This window comes from Scaptodrosophila lebanonensis, unplaced genomic scaffold, assembly GCF_003285725.1.
Source record: "Scaptodrosophila lebanonensis strain 11010-0011.00,11010-0021.00 unplaced genomic scaffold, SlebRS2 tig00000043-arrow-pilon, whole genome shotgun sequence".
Classification (NCBI taxonomy): Eukaryota; Metazoa; Arthropoda; class Insecta; order Diptera; family Drosophilidae; genus Scaptodrosophila; species Scaptodrosophila lebanonensis.
This window is the reverse complement of record NW_022060545.1, coordinates 5,872,007-5,894,928: the sequence shown is the minus strand read 5'-3', so window position 1 is coordinate 5,894,928 and position 22,922 is coordinate 5,872,007. Positions and strand designations below refer to the sequence as shown.

General features: G+C 37.1%; 1 protein-coding gene across 2 annotated transcripts; it reads right to left on the bottom strand.

Annotated features, from left to right (window-relative positions):
- Positions 1-422: 422 nt before the first annotated feature.
- Positions 423-16,480, bottom strand: LOC115622719. 2 transcript variants are annotated; one of them, XM_030516759.1, is made up of 7 exons: positions 16,215-16,480; positions 15,837-15,943; positions 12,967-12,993; positions 10,524-10,721; positions 2,653-2,900; positions 1,192-2,306; positions 423-896 (listed from the first exon to the last, which is right to left on the bottom strand). In XM_030516759.1, exons 2-7 carry the CDS (start codon positions 15,930-15,932, stop codon positions 874-876), a joined length of 1,707 nt encoding a protein of 568 aa, XP_030372619.1. In that variant the 5' UTR covers positions 15,933-15,943; positions 16,215-16,480; the 3' UTR covers positions 423-873. The 2 variants fall into 2 exon arrangements, with proteins under 2 accessions (XP_030372619.1, XP_030372620.1); XM_030516760.1 differs by lacking the exon at positions 12,967-12,993.
- Between the last annotated feature and the right edge of the window lie 6,442 nt (positions 16,481-22,922).

Genomic DNA, 22,922 nt, shown 5'->3' with positions numbered 1-22,922 from the left:
TATATAGCAGAATGAGATATGAGGTTTTTCATTAAATTATGCAATATGTAATATTGTTGGTTTTTATAGGCATGTTCCCATCAATACGTCATTCATAGTATTGGAGATACTGGGCTTAAATCATCCACCACCAATTTTATTAAGATATGGTGTAGCGATAGATTACTTTAAATCCCTTTCAATCCCCCTTAGCACTCAGAATTCCACCAGTTCTCTATTGCATATCGCATATGCTTAGTACATCCAGTTTTCCTTTCAGATTTAAATGTTAGCACATACTCGAGTAGTTGATTTCCAATTATCCACAATTTTATTCGCTTCAAATTTGTATAAAAAATGTACAACTTTTGCTTAGTTCTTTTGTTTTTATCCATTTCTTAAGTTACTAAAACTACAAAAAATTAAAAATAAAATACAATATGTGATTTATGTACAAATTTCATCGGATTTATTAGTGAAAAAAGACGAGACTTTAACAAAAACAAAACTGTAGACAATCTAAAAATGTGCAATTACAATTTTATGTTTTTTTTTTTTCGTTTCTTAACAAAAAGTTCACGTAGGACCGATTGGAATGTTATACACGCAGATACATATATGGTACAATATTTATTTGAAAGTATACATATGTATATATATTAAGAAAATAAGAGACAGCGGGGAGAGATAAGCCAAAACTCAAAACAATTTCATTTATTATTTTCCTTTTTCTTTTGGCGTTTTGGGCTGCTACACTTATAAAGGTTTGAGATGTCTCGAATCGATTGCGGGAGACGACAACAACGCAGATATACTATGTATTTTAATTTTGATAATGACGACTTCGGGATTCGATTCGCAGAGCAGCAATCACAGGCGCGGCGTTGTTGTTACTTAAACGGAACGTGGGTGGACGACTGCGAAAAGAGAGAGAGAGAGAGAGAGAAAATTAGAAAATCGTTTAAACCATATTTTACAAATATTATATATTTAAAGATTTACTAGCGATTGAAAGACACCCCTGACTGATTGTTTTTTAGGAATTATGGGGATCCGATCCGCAATGGCACGAACATGAAGCTGATCAAGTATCTTTAGAGATTTTAATTCTTTACGATTTGGAAGCTAACTCGTTCCTTAATCAATGGATAACATAATTTCCTTTTTTAAACTAATCCATAAATGCCTTCAGTGGAAAGCGGGTCTACTCACAGTGTGGTCGCTCGGACTCCTCGTGCGCAGCCGATGGGTTGCCCTCGGGCTGCATCATGGGCACCGGAATACGCACGGGTTGGGCGAGACTGCGCCCGTAGACCATGCGACCGAACTGCAATTGTTGTGGCTGATCGGGCATGGGTGGGGACATGGTATCGCGTGGCTGCTCGGGCAAAGGCTGCAGAATCAGACGCTGCACCTGCAATTGGGGCGCCTGCTGTTCTCGGTTCTGAGGCTCCACTGACTCGCGGTGCTCTGGCTGCGTGGTTTGAGTCTGAGCCGGAGTTGTGCCCTCGCTGTGCTCGACTGAGGTCGATTCAACGTTGCTATGTTCATCCTCATCACTGGAGCTGGAGCTATTGTTCTCCGAAGAGTCGGAGCTCTCTTCGGCGGCAAAACGACGCAGTTCCTCGGTGATGCGATCCTCGGCCAAACGCTGAATGTTGCGCAAATCATCGGCAGTTATGCCAACACGCTGGAGAGCCATGCCCAAAGGCATATGCTGGATCTGGATCTGGGGCATCTCACGCTGTTGCATTTGCTGCTGTGGGGCTTGGTTGGCGGGGATCTGCATGGGTGTATCATCGGCCATATGGATCTGGCGGAAGGGGATCTGCTGGACGTGAATGCGCACAGTTTGTGGCTGCTCTTGGGATTCCATGCGTGGGGCGTGCATCACCTGAGGTGGCATGGGTGGGCGCATGGGCAGGTGCTGGAACGGAGGAGGCAACTGGCGAATGATGATGGGTCCCTGCTGGGGTAGCTGCTGTTGCTGAATTGCTGGTGGCATCATGCGCTGGGGCATGTGAGTCAAGGGCATCTGATCGGGCATGCGACCGAAGGGAATGGGCACGCGCTGGAACGGAATGAACATGGGGCGCAATGGCTCGGCATCTTCATCAGAATCGTCATCCTCCTCACGTGCACGTTTCGATTCCTTCTCCTCCTTATCATCGCCGCCATCGCAGAAGATCGAGATGCGTTCGCCAGTAATGCGCGCCTTCTTGGGATCGGTGGTCAGATTGACGCCAAAGGGCAGAGCCACGGTCTTTGAGGGAGAGTCGACAATTTCCTCGGCATGTTTGCGCTCAACGACGCAGTTCATGCGGGATCTGAAGAGAAAATAAATGAATGAAATTATTTATTGATGTCATGCAGGTATATGGAATGGAGTCTTTACAACTTAGTTTTCTTTTAGTTTGGTAATAATACCTCAAGAGTTTATATTTCTAGTATTAATTAGTGCAGGGTTCATGAATTCGAATATCAATCAACACAATGATATTAAAATAAATATAATGAATTCTCAAATCAAAAATATATAAGAATATATGTTTTGGGAGTGAAGTTTCTCATTGCATTCCATACTTCTTTATATGTATATTTTGTGTATTCAATAATATGTATTTCTGATTATTGTTTAGAGTACAATCATTGATTAATGATTATGCGACTTACTTCTTGTTGTTGCGCAAAATGGCGGCAGCCAGATCGCTCAAGTCCAGCTCGAGCGGCATTTTGCCGGGATACTTCTGCAACTCCTCGGTCTCATCACTCTCCGAGTAGGAACTATCACGTCCCTCCTCCTCGGGATTGGCCTCTTGTCCCTTCATTTCCACCTTCTTATTGGCCGGCTCATCAATATGCTGCAAATTGGCATCGTCGATATGTTCCTTGCCCAGCAAAGCCTCGGCGCGTGGTAGTTCCTGAAAAGATAAAGAGATTTGAATATTCAATATTTGAGTCATATCATGTGTGTCTATATGCATGGGTGTTGAGTCATCAGCTCGACAATTTTTGTCAACCCAGTCGAAAGAAAACAAGAAGCAAAAACTTGTTTGGTGAGGAAGCAGAGCGCGTTCGTTCCAAGGTCGACATAAGCTTTAAAAGTTGCTTGTTTTCTTAATTTTTACGCTACCAAATATTTAATGAACATACAAATCTGGCAAAAACAAACAAACAAAACGCATTGCAATTGTATTTTTTTTTAAGTTTTGCATTGTTTCCAAATAACGTCGTGAAAAAAACAATGACACGTTTTTTTTTTTTTTGTAAACCAACTTCGTGCATCGACCGAGAGTTGTGGATGTGGTTAATGGGTTGACCCCAACCCACATATATAAATCGGCGTCTGATGACAACGCTACTGAATAACGAATGAAAACTAAAACTGAAACTAAAAGTAAAATGGCGTTAAAAAAGCACTTTGTAGTTAGAAATAAAAATGCCAAACAAAATTGAGCGAAACAAACAGCAGCCGCAACAACAAATTACATAACCACTAGCATACATATCCAACTACACATACATATATATGTGTGTGTACATATGTGAGTGCATGTTTGTGTAAGCCGAGCTTTGTATTCGTGTCTGAGCATACTTCACGCCTAACCACAATAGCCACAACAGACAAAATACTCAACACAAATTTAAATAATACGAGTATGTGTAGTGTATGTGAAAAATTCATAGGAAAAAACCAAAACCTGCGCTCCGCTCAGCCGCATCTCATTAATTCAATGTGACGACGAGGGCTCTATCATCGCTTTCGAGTGGAGCAGCTACATAACTAACCTGCCCAGGGGCAACAAATGTGCTGATGGTTATGACGATAGTGCCACCGCCAATGTCGCCCGCACCCAACCAGCAGTATATGAGTTGGCATAGTGCCTGGCATCCAAATAGTGTACATACTTAAGAATGGACTATGTATCCGGCCAGCTTGTTTATTTTGATTTTTTGTCATTTGATAAGTGTGTTAAGCACCTGAAGGAAGGAAGATGGGCTCTCAGTATAATACACTGGATAGGCAAGTCGGACGAGGAGAGTTCTACCGAAATTTCAGCAGATTATGACTCATAGATCATTCGAGATACTCTATTGTATACTCAATTGTATTCTTCAGTCCCCCTACAGGGTCTCAGTGTCGACATGGCTTATGCCAAAGTCTGAGAATGCTACGTAGAAGAACAAGATGATTCTGAAATTTTGGAACTAATTTGCTTAGAGGTCCGCAAATTCTACTTTATTGCTTTAGTAGCTACAATTTTTTGTAGCTATTCAATACAATTATTTTTCTATGTTTTCATTTTGTTATACATAAACACTAAGTAATGTACAAGGTTTATTGTTTCTGCTGACAACTGAAAGTATCCGATATCCAAATCGGTATGCGGATTGCAAATCGTAATTGTTTAAGATTTGATTTTCTTCTACTGGATTACATATCTTATTTCTTACAGTGGAAAGTATATATTTTTTTAAAAAAAATATGTGTATCTGATTCGTTTTCCAATTACTTAACGTTAAACAAAAAAGAACTGAAAATTAGGCAATAACATTTTTGCAGTTATCATTCGTATCGAAAGAGCTAAAACCTTCAATATAATAACGATGGCATATAATAAACTCCAGTCTGTAACTGCTGTCTGAAATTAAACTCTTAATTTACAATGCGAGGCTTGTCAAAAGTCATAAAAAAAGAGATAAATCTGAATGCTTAATTGTTAAAGCTCTGCCAATTGCTTGTCAGGGTCACGAAATCTATTTGGTTGTCTCATCATCTTTGGGAAGCAAAAATCCTTGAGTTATTTGTCGTTTGCTCGCAAACAACAGTCACGCATAAAGATCAAAGAAGCTGCTGTTGACAAACAAAATTATTGTGTACCGACTGGCTAAGTACGCAATAAAATCTTAAAAGCACACACACACAGAATCATTAGCACTAACCGAGGTACAAAATTGTTAAGCTACGACATGGTCTTGTCTTACTTAAGAGATATAGAAACAAGTAGCTGCTTTGAGCCAGAGTTTTCAAGTCATTCCTGCTTTCCAAGAAAAAGTCTTAGTAGGCGCTGGCACTGGCACAGCTTCTCCACTTTTAATATATGTAAGTCATAAGTTAGCGTCTTGGAGTGTGCGACACTTAATTACTTTTCGGCTGAAACAGAAATTTCTCCAAAACCCGCAACGAGCAGTGCAAAAAATAGCAGCTACCACAACAAAAAACTCTTCCAATCCAACCAGTTGAGCAACAAAAACAACTTGAGCTGCAAGACAATGTCTGACGAAAAGTCTGTCGGTCCGTCCGTCACTTAGTCAGACATTCAGCCAGTCTGGTTTTCAGAGCAACTTTATTGTATTTTTCTGTTGAATTTCAAGGTCGACACAGATAACATCAATTATACTCGTATATACCCACACACACACTCACTCAGAACATTTTGTGCTTCTAATTTGTTGTGGAAAAACGCAGAAAATGTATTTTGAAAAAAAAAATGAGGCAAACAAAGCACGACGACTGTTGTGGCACACATTAAGATCGCAATTAAATGATTATAAATTAAACGTGGCGCGCACTTTAAATGCAATTAAGGCAGCGTTTAGTGGAATAAAAAAGGGAAACAGCGAGTGCACAATAACAATTTATAAGCAGATATATTATATATACTCGTACATACATATGTATATAAGAGCTTGTACCTATGTACAAGTATATAGTAGTATTGAGGCTATATTTTTAGCATTGACGCAAATAATCGAAATTGAAATTCTGCAATGCAAACTGAAATGTTCTGAAGAGAACCGATCAGAATGTAAGTTGATTTGCATAAAAAAACATAATAATACCCAAGCAGAGGTAGTTGTGGCGTCTGTTTAAAAATTCACAAGGCGTTGTATAAAAGAGCCATAAAATGAAAAATTGGCAAAAAAAAAATGGCAACAGCTTCGGCGCTCGCGCAATTGTTGCCCGAAGTTATGAGCGATGGAAGCGCAAGCAAAATAAATTATATTTATTCATTCCATAGCTCATTTCGAAGCGTCAGTAAATAACATATGTAGGCTAGTGTGTGTGTTTCTTGTATGTGTGTGTGTGTGCACAGTTACATAATCGAAGACGACTGCTGGCATTTGTTGTTTTGTTGCGTCTCTTTATTTGCTTGCGCACCTCGCTCTGCCCAAAACGAAAGACTTAGGCGAGAAACTTGCCAAGCCAAGAAACAAAACCTTAAATGGCAAACAGTCAACATTCAGCAGCCGTCGTCGTCGTCATCATTATTGTTACTGTTGCAGTTGTTGTTATGTTGCTGTTATGGTCTCTGGCAGATTGCACTCAGCAACGTTGACTCTCATGACGTTTGTTTGCCTGCCTAACTGGCGGCATTTGTGTTATTTTGTTTTTCTTCTTCTTTTTTGCGGTTTTCCAGCAGTGCCAAGCGCCGCCTTGCACGACAGCAGTCGCACTGTGGTGCCAAATTTCGATTTGCAATCAATTTAAATATCCAGTGCAATCGGGTGTCGAGTGCTAATAAAAAATGCATTGGGATTGTATTGAAATATATACTATACTGAATATATACCACAATTTCTATAGAAGTTTAGCCTAAAATTGAAATTTCTTGATTGCTTTTCCTGAAGGATATTTGCTGTGTCAATTCCTATCGCATAATTGTATCGACTTATTAAATTTTTAATACCAATATGTTGAAATAAAAAACTATAGAATTTGTAAATTGTAATATTCTTAACATTTTCACATTTTAAATTATATATGAGTAGTATGAGTCTCAATTGATTGTTGATAGGAAAATGTAATCAAAGCAAGCAACGTTATCAAGGATTTTTAATTACATATTCCGTATCTGGATAGGCTTTTGTTCGAAAAACTAACAAGGTACTTACATCGGCATTGGAAACTAAAAAGAAATTAACTAAGCTCTGTTTTTATTAACTTTGATGTAAGCATTAGACAGAACAACTAACTGAAAACTAGTGTGCGCTTCAGCTTCACAATCAACACCTAAATCAATTATAGAGGTACACAACGTTTCTTAATTCTTCTTCAAATATTTCTTCACTTTGTTCTCCTTTCTGTGCATCGTGTTTTCAATTATGGGAAGAATTTTGGAATCTCTTAGGTATTCTTCAACCACTGTAGGCCGGCAAAAATATTCGGTTTTTTCTGGATTTTCCAAAAGTGACAGCAAAATGTGAATTTCTGCATTATTTCTGCTGCAGCTGATCTCTGGCATTTGGCACAAACACACACACACACCCGCACCCTCCCCGACTCGTCTTCCCGCTGCCCTGCGCTGCGCTTCAGTGGTTCACTGTTGGGCCCAACTGGCTGCTGTTCAAGCATTGCAACATGTTTGTCTGTCTCTGCATAGTACGAGTAGTTGTTGCTTTTGTTTTTTTCCGTTTGCTGCTTTCACTTTGTTGTTCGGTTTGTGTGTGTGTGTGTGTATTTGATTTGCAATTGTTGCCACTGCCGCTGATGTTGGTGATTATGTCGCAAGCTGCTGCTGCTGCTGCTGCTGCGGCTGTGACTGTGGCTGCTGCTCTACCATTTTGGTGTCCACTTAAGCGTCAAATTATGGGAATTTCGCTTGATTGAATTTTTGTTGTTGTCGTACAACAACTGGCTTTACATAAGCAGAGACTCCTCTGCAGAGAGACCCGTATGTATGTACACTATATATATGCACATATCTGCAAGTTGAACAACCCCAGATCAGACTAACTCGGCCAAATTGTATGGCAATTGTGATTTGCAGTCATAACTTGTCGTCTTCATACTTAGTTGTTGTTGTTGTTGTTATTCGCAACAATTGCAGGCTCAGGCACTCAGACAATTAGATGTCGGCGGCATTTGCATCATTAACTTTAATTGCGCCGACTACTATTTATTACTATTCATGAATATTAGTGTTATTATTTTATTGTATGACAATGGGTGCTTTCATTGCTGCCTCAGGCAATAAAACGTCACGTGCAGTTTTTATTTTTATTTTTGTTGTATTTTTAATTGAATATTGATGATGCGGCATAATTTGCTATGCAAATGTAGAAAATAAGTTTGCGTGTCTAGTGTTTGTTTATTTTTTGCGCTTGTAGATATTTCTTCTCTTTTTTCACATACGAGTCTACTCGTACTGAGGCAATTTAGAAACGCCATTAAATTTGAATTATGTGGCGTGTACAATAATATATGCACAGTCATAAAATATTAATGCGCCATATACCACAGTTACAAACGCATAGACGTACAGTCAGGCACCCATAGATCTCTTTACCACATATATCTATGCATATATATAGCGTGTAGTAGTAGCTACATATGTATATGCATTTGTATATATGTAGATATGTATGTGTGTTGGCATTTGCAACGGGTGAAATTTCTCAAGGAAGCACGCAAACGCATATTTATTGTTATTGTTTTATTTTTGTTGTTGTTGCTATTGCTGTTGTAATTTTACATGGGCCGTTACTAAGTCCAATTATTGCTATTCAATTGGAAAAAATTCAACTCATTCAATTTGCCATGATTGATCATGCAAAGGCAAGACATATGTATGAGGCTGGCTGGCACGATATGCAACCATTGTATGTTGGCTGTATATATATAGTATATACGTTTATCTTTATATAATCGAACGAAAGAGGAAGCAGTTAAGCATGATATATGTACATATTACCTCCATATCAATGGCAAATGGTTGGCCAACAAAAGATCAAAAATATACATATAAGCCGTTTGGTGAAAGGTGGGGGCTAGCTCGCTGGCACTTGTTGAAAGGGAAATTCAACCAAATTAAGCAAACTGGGCATTTTTCATGATCATGATCATTCCATATTCATTAGACCTATCAATGACTAATGCTTCTTCGACTATTTCTTGGTTTTCTTCCTTTTATTCCGAGTCAACTACAGCCTTCCAAATGAGTTTTAATTTTAATTTTCGAAGTCTCATTTAGTCTGCTTAGATGCCACTACTCAAGACACACGAACAAATTTAATAATTGTTCTTTTAGGACAGATCTAACTAAAGAAACCATTTAAAAAAAATATATATATACTATTGATCTTCTAGATTTTTTCATGTATTGCTAACTATTCGTACGATATTTGAACTATCAGTTTCATTATTGACATACTGACTTGGAAGAATTTTCTAATCAATACTTTCTTCCAATGTAATGAGTATGCCCTTTTTGTGTTTTTACCAACTTACAGTAAGTTATGTCTTCTTATACTATATACATATTCAAAGCATGTCCCTTATAACAACAGCATTTATTGACATTCTCCCTTATTTATTTTGATAAGTTTGATTGAGCATGAACAGTAAATACTATAGTTTCGATCACTATTCACAACACCCTATTATGTTTGGTGAGCTCATTCTGAAGCCAGCCTATATTTAGAAATCGTGATACCTACATAGAAAATACTCATATCCAATAATTATTGCTATTATTGATGAGTTGTGCCTTGCTATTGTTTCAGATCGAATCGCGGTTCAAAATGTGCCGCCTCTTCGTTATAATTTTATGTATTGTTTCTAAAATAGCTCAGGCAATTAAAAGTGAAGCGATAAAATCATGAAGTCTGGATATGGCACATGGCGCATGCTTCCTTTTATTTTATAGGTACATTTTCCGGTAATTATCAATAATTTGGCTTTATATTCGACTGTTGTGGCTAATCGCCAAATGGCTAACAGCAGTAAAATAAAAACTACAACAAAAAACCGACAGGTCGATAAGAAAAAATTATATGGCGTGTGCAACGAACGATGCAAAACGAGCTAGACAACAACAACAACAACAACAAATATACCACAACACCATCATTACCTAACAATATAATTTTACAAAATTTCAGCTATGAAACGCACAAGCTGATACGGGCTGACGACCAGACAAGCTGGCAGGCAGATAGGCACACAGACAGACAGACTGTCTGACAGACTGACAGCTAGAGAGGCACACTCAAAAAAAAAATTTGAGGAAAATTGTAAAGACATTAATAAAATGATTGCAATACAATTTGATTGTAAATACAGTCTTCTAAAGATGTCGTTTCAAATTATATTTTGCTTTTATTTATTGTCTTCATTTGTTATAGTAACGGCTAAACTATTCTTTTAAGAATTTTGCAGATGTAATTTATGCTTTAAAATATTATATATTTCATATTATTCAATATTTATTTAAGTCGTTAAGTTTGTCAGACTTTTGTTTTTGATGTAAAAGAATGCAGGAATAATTTATTTAACTGAAACAAATATCATTTACGATTACGTTGCATTTCAACCGTAAAACAAATGCATTTTGTTTATATATTTTTCATTATTTTTGCTACACGTTTTAGACTTGATGATACTTTTTTTCGAACCCATAAACTAATCAAGACACAGTTTTTAAAAACTTCTTGTTTTCTCTGAGTGTAGTCATTAATAGCTCATTACTGCGCTTTGAAGCACAACTATTTGAACTTTGTACCATCTCTGAATTAGCAGCTTATGTTATATTGGTGCTTACCTTGTTCACCTGCTGCAACGTTTCCAGCATCAGTTCCTTCTCCAGCACCGAGTCTAGAGCCTGCACCTGATCGCAAGAGGCCTTAGCCTGCAGATACGATGAGGCCAGAATGAAGGTGCCCAGAATGAAGGAGGACACAACGATGGTGAAGCCGGCGATTTTGGCAATCTTCACCGAATTCGACTGGCGCTTGTAGGCCTGTAAAGGTCAAAGAGGCGTTTAGTTAAAATTAGTTCGGCATTAATTATTATTGCTAATGATTGCAATGTGATTCACTAACTAGCTACGTGCATTGGCATAACCTTCGCAGACGGTAAAAGCATTGACCTTCTGCGTAGAAGTGACAGAGACGCGGTCAACGAGCGGGTCACGTTTACGTTCGCTCACGGCTAATTACAATTTCAATGCAATGGTGCAAGGTGCAAAGACTAAATGAGCGAATGACTGAATGAGTAAGTGAGTGTAAGTGGGGAAAAGTAAAAGTTGCAAACAAACAAGCAAATAGTAAAAAAAATATAGCATAGGTCAGCACCAACGAGCGGAGGTTGTAAACTGAGTGTGTCTGTTATTGTCGCTTTTGTTATTTTATTAAATGCTTATAAATGGCCCAGAGAGTTGTGAATCAGTTGTCAAAATATTTCAGCTTCAAACTTGCATAATGCACAGCTGGTTTCTTAAGCTGATTAGGCATGCCGAATGGTGTCACTAAATGGGGGGATTAGTCGAGCTGCCTTTATGGGGTGCCATTGTGTGCGATTAGATCATCAGTCCCAGTCAAGCAGCTGTTATATAAGAGGCCTTAAGCTTGCTGAAATATTTGCACAGACCGACAGACTCCCATTAGATGCTGCAGTGTGAGCCTTTTTTTTTTTTTGAACAGCCATGCGTAATAAAGTCAATATTTGTTTTGGTTTTAGTTTTGCTCTTTCTTTTTGTTCAAGCCGCCCGTTAATTTCATTTGCATATTTTGTGCAAATTTGAAAGGTAAATGAAAAGCAATTTTTTAATACATTTTTCGCAACAATAGAAATGAAGTGCGAAAATTTACAATTGTATGTGAAAATTGCTCAAAGGGGGCACAATGGGCAATTTCCATAAACACTTGCGCAAATATAATGACGATCAATTGAATAAATGCACGTGGCATATTTTTTTAAACAGCTACATATATTGTCTGCCTAACTTAATTATTTTTCTCTTATATCAACTTATTCAAGCAACTTATTGTGAATTTTTAATTACTCATAAATGTTGTCTCATCATATCACAGTGTTTTTAAAAAGGGGTTGAAACTAAAACAAATGAAATTTAAGCTCGACTTCATTGTTAATAGAACTTTTATATGAAAATACTTGTAAAAAGTAATAGCTATAACTAATAAAAAATTGATCGAAACAATTATATGAAATTATTTATGTTCTGAAGTAATAATGTTTTTGATATAAAGAGACATTTCAAAGCTTTTAAGGCTTTTCTAAATAAATTCCCACATAACTTGCTAAATGTAGTTACAAATATTTATTTTAAAAGCTGTTTAATTCAGGCCAGCCCCTACCTAGAGTATGAAAATATTACTTATACTTTCCTTTAGTATTCAGTACAAAAAGTGTATATTTCTTCGCATTACTTTCCTTTTATGTAACGAAATAATAAAGAAGTGTTGGAGGGTGTTGCCGCTAAATTGATCGCCATTATGTGTATCGTACCTATTTGGTGTTAACTTGCGCAACAGGAAATGCGCGTGCTTTGCAGAATGAGGCGTAATGAAAACCTCATAAAAATGCAGCACAAATTGAGGAAATCTCAGCCATGACAGGCAGACAACCCACAAACATGGCACGTCTAGAGAAACCGGTAGAAGTTTCGGCATTTACTGCGCCCGCATTCATATCTGTGCTGATATATATATATATATAGATATATGTAGGTGTGTGTGTGCATGTGTATGTGGGTGCAGCATTTGCGCCTCAATTACAAAGTATATATGCGACTCTATTAGTCCGTCCACAGCTGCCCGTCCGTGTGTGCAGCGAAATGTGCAATTTTTACACCTTATTTTCTGGCATTGTTTCAATGTGCGTTTCATGCCCATTTTTCCAAAATGCAATTGCGAAAGTGAGTCGTCGCCATCGTCGTCATCATTAACAGATTTGCTGGCGACTGGCGCTGACAGCACACATTAGAGATGGAGGTGGCGTTAAGAGGAGTGTAGTGAAGTGAAGAGTAGTTGTGAGTTATAGTAGTGGAATTTGAAGTGAGTTGGAAGTTAAAGTGAATGTTAGGCACTTGCATAGACGCAGAGACCAGACCACAACAATGCCGTGGATGTTGATGAGTTTTTTAAAGAGTTTTTAGTTTTTTACTTTGAAAATAAAAAATACAAGTAGATATTTGTGTGGTTGGTTTTGTGCAGAAAACAAAACAAAAGACTTGAGCGACAAACCTGATGATTAAAGTTAAACAATCCAAGCTGGTGGGTTGTGTGTGTGTTGGCACCGTGGGATTTGGTTTTTTTTTTTTGTTCGTTTGTTGGTGCAAGAGGGGAGAAATTTTCACATTTTGTTTGATTGTCAATCATTATGGCCCGCACACACACACACATACATACACCGACACACAAGTCAACAATTTTTGCAGCGGTGGACAGGCACATAAGAAAACATTTGTTTTTATGATTGCAAGTCATAGTTGTTCATGTATTGATGGCGTTGATGGTTGTGAGGATTTTGTCAATGTTTTTGGAAAAACATCAAATAACAGAGAGAGAGAGAGAGAGGCACACACACAAATGGACATAAAACAAAAGAAGACAAAGGTTAATGAATTGGTGGCATGTAAGAGTAACACAAAAAAAAAAAATGGCAAATGTATAGGTATAGGTACTTGTAGATAAAAAATATTTTATGGAAAAAAAAGGGAAGGCGGTGAAAGCTGTTTCGTAAGTCTCACTTGTTGCAGATATCTAATATGGGCATAAAAATGCTATAGGAAATCGATACGCCTCATTAGTTTCGGGTTAGCAGAAAAACAACCTAACATATACAAGTACAAGCATTTCATAGCGATAATTATTATTATTGATCGTTTTGTTTATTTTTTGTGTTGAAGAATTTTCTGGCATTAGATTGTCATTAGCTGCTAAAATCGTTTGCACAAATGCGTTTTAAATTACCGAAGCAAATGAAATTTGATTGGCAATGCAACAAATTGTTTTGTTTTCAAGGAACTGTAAGCTGAATATTTTAAGTGTAGATTTTTATATCACCTACGAAAATATATAGCAAGAGGACTACTAGGAACTCTATTTATTTAATGTTAAAATTAAATGAAATTTATATTGATCAACTACTAGTTTTATGTTTGCTTTAAATATTTGATATTGATTGCAAATTGTATTTTTTTTGGTCATTTTCAAAACGTTAACTAAAAAGTTTTCCCAACTAACGTTTTTAATCGTTTAATTTGCTGAGAGGCTAGTTTCCAACGGACTTTTCCATATTGGCTCAACATATTGATAATCTAAGAGACAGACATTCAAAGTAAGGGATCACTTTCTGGATCAGACAACATAGCGTAGCATTAGAAATCGTACACACTTAGCACTTTTGCTGAACTTGATTGATCTAATGAAGCTGATGGTGATTTTCTAAAAATAAATCAATTGACAGTGAAGATCAATCAACACCATACCTACAATTTCTGTTTCTAGAACTCATCGATTTAAGCTGACATCCAATAAGGCTAAGCCCGGATTGCATTCCAATTGCTCGAAGCGTACTTGAAGTCTTTTATTTGCTGACAGTGCTCCCTCCTCCACATTAACCCTTGAGTGCCTGCCCACTTCAAACGTGATGCTTATTAGAGCACCAACAGCTTTCACTGTACAAGTACATATACTCTCATAATGTTTGACTTAAGATCAGCCTGAATGGTGCTACACTAATCATGCTGATGTCGATGAATTGCAATATGAAAAGTATGGCAAAAATGGCAAAAAGTAAATGAGTTTTATGTAAATATCCACTGCAGCCAGCAGCAATAGAAACCTGATTGTACGCCTACAAACAAGTGTTGTGGCTTGCACAAGGTACTATAAGGCAGTCTATATGTTTCCATTTCCTACTCTACATGGCAAGACAGCTAAATACAAAATGCATAATTTTTGTTGTTGTCCCACAGCCATAGCGACAGCTGTTGGTCTTGTTTTTCCTACTTAGTACTTAGTATTTGTTTGTTTTTTGTTTCTGTGAAACATTTTTTGTTTGGCTTTTTCATTATGAAGATATAGTCGAGTCGCGGACTGGGTTGACTTTGCCACAGGCACCGCAACAATCGTGACTTTTGCATTAGATCGCAAATGTTTTCCAACTGGTTTTCTTGCTTCTTTGTCGCTTCGAAATGCGGGTAATAAACTATAGTCGTCGAATGGGTACAAATCTATTCACACTTGGCTGAGAATGAACTTTCAATGGAGGCAGCTGGCAAACACAAAGTTTAACGTGATATTTGGAAAATGTCACAGCGAAATAAAATCTCGCAAATCACAGATCACAGATCAGAATATAGTCGCCACTCTTTGCAATTGTAAAGGCCGCTCACGTTGCATGCGGACGCGGACTCGCGCTCTGAATCTGGCTTCCAGTCCAATCAGCTGCATGCATATTATAATTTCAAAATTGCATATTAAAACAACGAATCGGGGGTTTTGGGGAGTGGTGGGGATTGACAACTGTCAGCTTTATTGGTTAAGTGGCGGCAAATTGGTTATGCATGCGAGCCGGACAGAGCAGAGGGCCGAGATATAGACGTAGTATATGGATATATGTATATATTTAGTGAAAATGCTCACGTTTTTTAGCTGCGTGCAGCGAAGACAAAGACAGAATTTTCATGCACATTGCGTATACGAGCCGTAGGCCGTGCACATCCGCCAAGCATCAAACGACCCTGGCATTTTGTACAGATGTCGAAAGACAGCCACAGCTATAGCTGCAAACATGACCAAGACTCGCTTGCAACTTGCAGCTAGCTAGTCACTAATGAGAGCCTAGTAACCTACTTAGCCAGCACATACTACACTCAAAAAACAATTGCCAAGACATGTACTCTGGCCACTAGTAGCCAGTAACTTATATAAAACCCAGCCAGGTAGCTGGGCAGTTAGCAGTTGGGTGGTTGGCAAGTGGCGCAGATAATTGGACAACTATTTAAAACAAATCGAATTAGTTATGCCTAATTTGCCATGAAATTGCTTAGAAGAGAAGTTGGGAGGAGTGCTTGGGCACTGCTTGCGGCAGGACGCAGGATACTTACCGGTGGCGGCTCACTGGCGGTGCTGTAGACCTCGCTAGCCGCATAGTCGGGCTTCATTTGCACGGTTGCCATTGAAACGTTATCCTTATCGGTCATCTAGTATATCACTATAAGAACAATGATGGGAATAACGAGTAAAAAACTTGTGGGCTACAGTTGAGCAATAATTTGTTTTTCGGTTCCTTTTTTCTCAGCCAATTGTTTCTTCACAGCCAATTAGCGAGTTTTTCGTTCAACAATTTTGACACAATTTTTTTTTTTTTTAGGGTTTTAACACTTTCGAAAAAACGTCTCTTGGGTTTTTTGCGCTTTTTTGTGGATTTTTGATTTTATGCGCATTGCATTTGTTCAATTTCACTTTTGCTGCCTTGCACTTACATTGACTTTTGATTTGGTTTTGTGTGTGTGTTGTTTTTTTTTTCGATGCGAAAAAGTAAAAGGAGCGAGCGCCTTCAGTATTTTGCTGTTGTACTTGGTTTTTTTACGTATATTGTATGCAGTATTTAGTTGTTGCTTTCTTGTTTTTGTATATCGGGTGTTGGTTGCTTGCTGCGGTTTGGAACAAAAAGTTGGCCAGACAACTTTTCAGATGTCCGTAAAACTACGAAATACGTCTTTATTGTACGACTGCCACTCGTCGTCTGAGGCCACAAACGCGTTTCGTTTCAGATTTTTCTACCAGATTTAAAACTTTTTTTCGTCTCTGTTTTGCCATGGCAGCGCAGTCGACGATCGCAGCTACTGCTAAAAAAGCACCGATACCCACACACACACACACACACACACATACACGTACATGTCTGTTTGGCTCGTATATAGTCGGTATGAGTATGTATTTCGTGTATATATGTACTTTGTAGTTGCGATCGGCAGCAAAAAACGAACGAACAAAAATAAAAGTAAAACTACACAACAACATACTCACACACACACCCATACCAAACAATACTATACTACACACACACACACACACACACACACACACACACACACACACACACACACACACACATATGCATACATACATACATATATAGCCATTAACAATCGCTCACTTGTTTGCTTTGTAGAGTCGGTCGTCAATCGGCTGGTAAGCGCGACAACGAGCTTCAAATGCTTTCGGGTCTACCCAACTGGTCGGAGCAGCTACAGAGCGCGTCTTGGACAAACATACGAATATAAATATATAAGTACATACATATGTCGCATGTTTTAGGTCTATATAGATCTAGTACTTTAATAGAGAGCAAATGCCACCAAATGGCTCTCTAAAAAAGTAGATTCGAATGCGATCTCAATCAAAACAAAAATTTGTTGAGAGAACCTTGATCAGTGACCAGTATTAGGTTAAATATTTATTTATTTATTGTTAAGGCTTTCCTAGCCGCACCCAATGTTTGTAAAAGTGATGACTTTATTTGCACGATCATTGTCGAATGCTTAGTAATCAAACTGATCAAATTTCTTATGAACGCAAAGGCACAAAATGTGGGGAACAAGTTAAGAACGCTTTTAAACGCCCTTCAAGAGCTATTGTCGATCTCAACATTATTCATATCTAAAACATACTAAGAGAGCTACCCAACTCGAAATTATTCTAAAGGCCAATAATATATCTAATATTTAGGTATAGATTTACATATTTAAAGTGAACAAATTCAAAATTATTTCTTTAAATTTTCCTATAAAAATGGAAGTATGTATGCATAGTCCCTATAGACTATACATATATAGAAACCGCTCAACCAAATTTGATAAAATATTGTTGCAATAATCAAAATAGTCCCGTGGGTAATCCTGTGAAGTTTCGAGGGGATTGTTCAAAGCGATTGACCATCGTTTTGTGGCTTATTTCTGCTCATTTTTATTTGCTTGACGTCACTTTTTACTCTGTTTGTGCCTCATATGTAAATAAATAAAATTGTTAATCGAAATAATAACTATAAATAAAACTGCGAGAGCAAGCATCAAAATTGTTTAGCTTATAGAATTGCTCTTTTTTCCCCACAAATACTCGTAACTTTATTTTGTTGTTTTTTATTTACAAGAATATCAATGTCGTTTCTTTTGTTAAGCAAAACATTGTCGAGATTTGTCACACATATTTTTAGCCAGACTGCATCTAATATGATCTTGATATGGTACGAGTATGAGCCATGCTATTATACGCCGAAACAATTTCGAATTATTACGAATCAAAATAAACGAATTTAACTAATGTTTTTGATGTTCAAAAGCATCTGTCTTTAAAACGAATATTTACATTTGAAACGTTTGTTACAGTCACATTCCACAACAGGCGGACAATTACGGACCTTCAATGATTCATACATTAGAATCGAATGAGTTGCTTTTCTCAATTCAAAGCCACTTATCATTTTCAGCGAGTCAAAACTGAAATCATTGCTGAATCAGTTTCGGCTTATCTTGAAACTATTATATTATTAAAGTAACTAACGCAATTTTACAAGATCACCAATGTACATTTTCGATTTTGGTTCATTTTGGAATACATCATATGAACATTAAAGTTACGCTTTATAGTTCATTAAACATTAGAAAAAACACAATCAGGTAGTATTATTAGTTTATAATAAGCCTTATATGCCAATTTTATACGAATAATTGACTAATAATTGGCTGATATGAAATGAAGAAGTTAATGACCATGCAATATTCCAATTAAAATCATTCCATACGCTATTTGTTCCGTATGCCACTTGATATCCCGTATTTATTCCCTTTGTTTTTTGTAGGAACATTTTAGGATTGAATGGCAATGACTGTCACAGAATTTTAAAGCTAGTATCAACAAATATGCGCAATATCGGGTAACATTTATAGTATTATTTAGTGTCAGCCACCTGTCTACAATTTCAGAATTTCTTTACAAAAAAACTAACAATAACACAGTACCAAGAAAATATTGAGATTAAAGGTAAAAAATTATTTCATGATTTATTATGTCTCTGCAAGTTTTCGCTCTAATATGTTGGATTAGCTCTACTTTAAAATATTCATTTTAAAATGTATGTAAAATTATACAAAATTATAAATTAAGCTGGACAAAAATTAAAATAGAGTTCTAAAATTAAAGATCTAACATATGTTGAATTCTTTGAATATTAAAAGTAAATATTACTTAACGCTATCGTAAAAATTTAATAAAAATAGAGTTCAGGCCTATTTCGGCTACAAAATCGATTGAAATCTTTCAAAATTAATTTGATAAACATATTAAATTTAAAAAAAATTGTGAGAATTTATTAAATTTATGTTCGCCCTATATGTGCGAGAGCGAATTCTTTCATAAAATGATAATGAATTTAATTTAAGAAAATATACGCCAAATTAATTTTGATAATTTAATCCAAATAGGGAACAAAAACATATATCTCTTATATCGATTTACAGTGTGAGTTTGAGGAATTTTCCAATGTTTAGAATAGTCGTACACCGAGATATTCAGACTTGGAAAACACAAGAATATTTTTCTTTAACAAGTTTGAAAAATACTTTAATTATGGAAGCTAAGCAAAAAATCAAGTACCGGTAAGTTTCCGATGAGCTTTGTGAAAATCGCGTTGTTTTCAATTTTCGTTATAATGCCTATAGTTATAGATCATTTACGAAAACGTCTGATTAATGATCATTAGTCAAGCCACTAAACAGCAGAATGCCCGTCTGAATGGATTGAAGCGCACCAAAAGCTCGACATAAAAACTAAAGGTACCTCTCGGCCCACAATCACACGCACACATAAATCAAAAACGTAAATCTGTAAAACTTGCTTAAGCTGCAGTTGTCGGCATTATGGTTGTATGGTCGACGTTGCCGTCGTCGTCAGTAGCAGCGGCAGCGGCAGCGGCTGCGTCAACGTCGGCGTCAGCTCCAACGTCATTGCCGCTGCCGGTCACCGGCGCAGCCGCCGTTGATCAAATCGCTTTTGTCGGTACCCGAACCCGTGCCCGCACCCGTACCCGCTGATGTTGTGGCACTTACGTGTGTTTATTGCTGATTGTTGTTGCTGTTGTTGTACTTGTTGTTGTTGTTGCACCACTCAAACTTGTTGCTGTTGTTCAAACTCTGACGCGCTTACGAAAAATACATTAAGTTTTCGCTTTTGCTGTGCTACCATATCTTATAGTATTTTTTTATATTTTATTCATTTTCATTGTAATAATTGTACACGATGGCGCACACAGCTGCCGGCCATCGACTACAACTGCATAGCACAGCAATGCACACACACACACTCACACACATTCGAGTGTGTGTTTGCTTGACAATCTAGCTGCAGCGTGTTCATCTTGATTGCTCCATCAAACCAGCCAGCTGTTTGCAGTTTTTTTCCTTTTCTAGTACTTCCCACTTAACCCCCAGACTCGATTCGAAATGAATTTTAGTTCGTCATAAACAGCAACAAAAATATCACTTTGTTGTGTTCATTCCAGCGGAATTTCTTATGACCTTTGACAGAAGAAGAATGAATGCGCTGATAATATTTCAGAGATAATGCACAAAACGCAATTCTGCAAATGAGAATTTATCGCGCAATTGCTTCGCAGAAATTGTTTTGACTGACGATTGCATTTTGCAGCAACAGCCGCTTGCTTAGAAGCACCGAGGCTTCTCGAGAATTTCTGATTGCAACATGTGGCAAAACATTGAGACGCACATATTGCGTATACGCCATCGACGAGAGAAGCAAATGCAATAAAAAAAGCACAAAAACATGCATTCAAATGAAGGTTTTTAATGGTGGAAAGAATTTGTTGGAGTTCGCGGAAAATATGTAAATATTTAATCATTTATTCTAATCATTTGTATATTAATAAATATTTACATTCCTATACAAGCATAACATTCATTTTTCTCACGAATACACTATATTTCGAATCTTGTCAACAAATGTTGTACACCCGCTGTCAGTCAGGTATGACTATATCGCCTAACTGAGGGGCTTATCTCTTGAATAGAGAGGTCAAGTATAGAGGTTTCACAATATTATAAACACACCTAATCCAAATATTAAGTATAAACAAACAGCATACGTGTTTAAACAAAACTTGATTTTTGTTGTTATTTCTGGTTTAATCCTTTTAGTTTTCCTTTCAAGTCAAAATTGCACCTAATATGTGACGGAAGGACTCTTCTGAAGATAAAAGCTTCTACTACCAACATAACCATTAGAGATCATTTCCACTTTATTATTCATTCATGGAATTCTTTTCCCTAAAGTGTACAGACAATTGCATCTTAGATACGTAAAGCACTAAATGTAGTAACATTTTTGTGATGTAATTACATGATTAAAGAACTATTTTATACTACTACTTGCCCCTTAATGTATTTTGTATCTATTTGTAATAATTGTTCCCATTTATTTTATAGAAGCGTGAATTATACTTGCTTCATTGAGAGATGTGAAATAATTTCCATGAAAGAAGACTTATCTTTACTTTTGTTATATTTTATTTTATATATATAAAGGTTAGTATCAAATATAATTATTTTTAATTGCTTAATTTCCTACAGCGTTAATGTGGTTAACTAATTCTTCAAGACAGGTGCCCTTTGCTTTGTTAACGATGAATGGCATGTGGTGTTTCGCTAGGTTCTTATATTAACACTAATTTTCTAGCTATATTATATAGTAATGCTAATGGAGGAATACTAAATTTTTAATTGTAATCCCATTTATGTTACAGCTGAGTCTTTTTCCATAACAATCCTAAGTTCTCTCTTTTTTGAAATGATTTCTTTACCACGCCTTTCTTCCAATTGATATTTCTCTGCATAAGACCCTCGCTATTTAATGTTTATTTATTTTTTCATTTTAGACGATATTTCGGTATCAATGTTGTTTTGATTAAAAATTCATGTATATTTTTTTATATCAGGTTTTGTATACTGCGTCACCAATTTGTATCTTGCATTGTCTTTCGCATTTGCTACCGAAAATCGTCGCAACTTTTGTATAATCATTTGGAGCTTCGTATGACCGACAGCTATTATTTAATCTTTGTGCTCAGATTATGGCATAGGGGTATCAGGGGAGAAATGAACCTTTGAACGTTGCTCGCCTTTGCCGCGACATTTAGTCGCAGTTCGTGCTGTTTGCTTTTGATTTGTTCGCATTTATTAATGTTTTATATCATGCTAGATGCTCGTTTATTATCTGGCCGGCAGTGACTGTTAAAGTCTATTCAAAACTGCCCACTGGTGACCCAACGTAGCGGCGCGTCGCATCGGCCAATGCACAAGATGTTGTCCAAACTGTTATGCAATCGCGCTGCCCCGTCTGGACGTTTGTCGCTTTTTACGTTTCTCTCTCCTGCCTTTTAATTACATAATTTCCATGATTAAAATGTCACAAGCCAATGGACTGGACGGCTATTCATACTATATACGAGTATTTATATACATATATATGTATTGATGTATGAGTATCTCGACTCAACATGAGTTATTAGTTATAAATTTCTTTTTTATCTTGTATCTGCCTCCCTGCTTCCCTCCGCACGCTTTCTTATGCAACCATTAGCCCCACCCCTTTGTGCCCAAGTAGCCGATACGCCTAAGGCTCTCCACTGATGTTGTTGTTGTTGTTGGGTTCATTAAACGTTTGCGTTTTCAATGTTGCATATTACAGCATCCCATCCCACTCTGCGGGCTCTGTGAAAATGTTTGCAGCAATGAAAATGCGTGTGCACTACTAATTGGAGTTGCAGCCCAAGACAAAGCTTTAGATGAGACTGACGCCACTTCGCATCACTTTCATTTGTCTCCATTGTCTTGGGGGCTTTTCCCAATCTCAACCACACGATATCATTTGTACTCTGTGATCAGTTGGGGGTAGCAAAATATCATATCATTATGGCTTTTGAAAACCAAAAGCAATCTCGTTCCATTGCCGATTGTGATCTAACCTTAAGTGCTCGAGTTAGATAAGATAAGATCAGGGAAAAAGAAACAAAAAGGTGTATGAAAAAATTGCTAAGTTTATGCAATTGCTTTAATATGCAGCAAATTGAATTATACGGTTGGTTAAATAGTGCACAACAGCAAGGCAACCGCAGACTC

Bases quoted from the DNA above. Each gene is read 5' to 3' on its own strand.
- LOC115622719 (XM_030516759.1), bottom strand. From the start codon at position 15,932: ATGACCGATAAGGATAACGTTTCAATGGCAACCGTGCAAATGAAGCCC. The intron at 12,994-15,836 runs GTAAGTATCCTG...ACAACCCACCAG, and splicing joins CCGCCAGTGAGCCGCCACCG to CTTGGATTGTTTAACTTTAA. The intron at 2,901-10,523 runs GTAAGCACCAAT...TTATCTTTTCAG, and splicing joins CGTTGCAGCAGGTGAACAAG to GAACTACCACGCGCCGAGGC.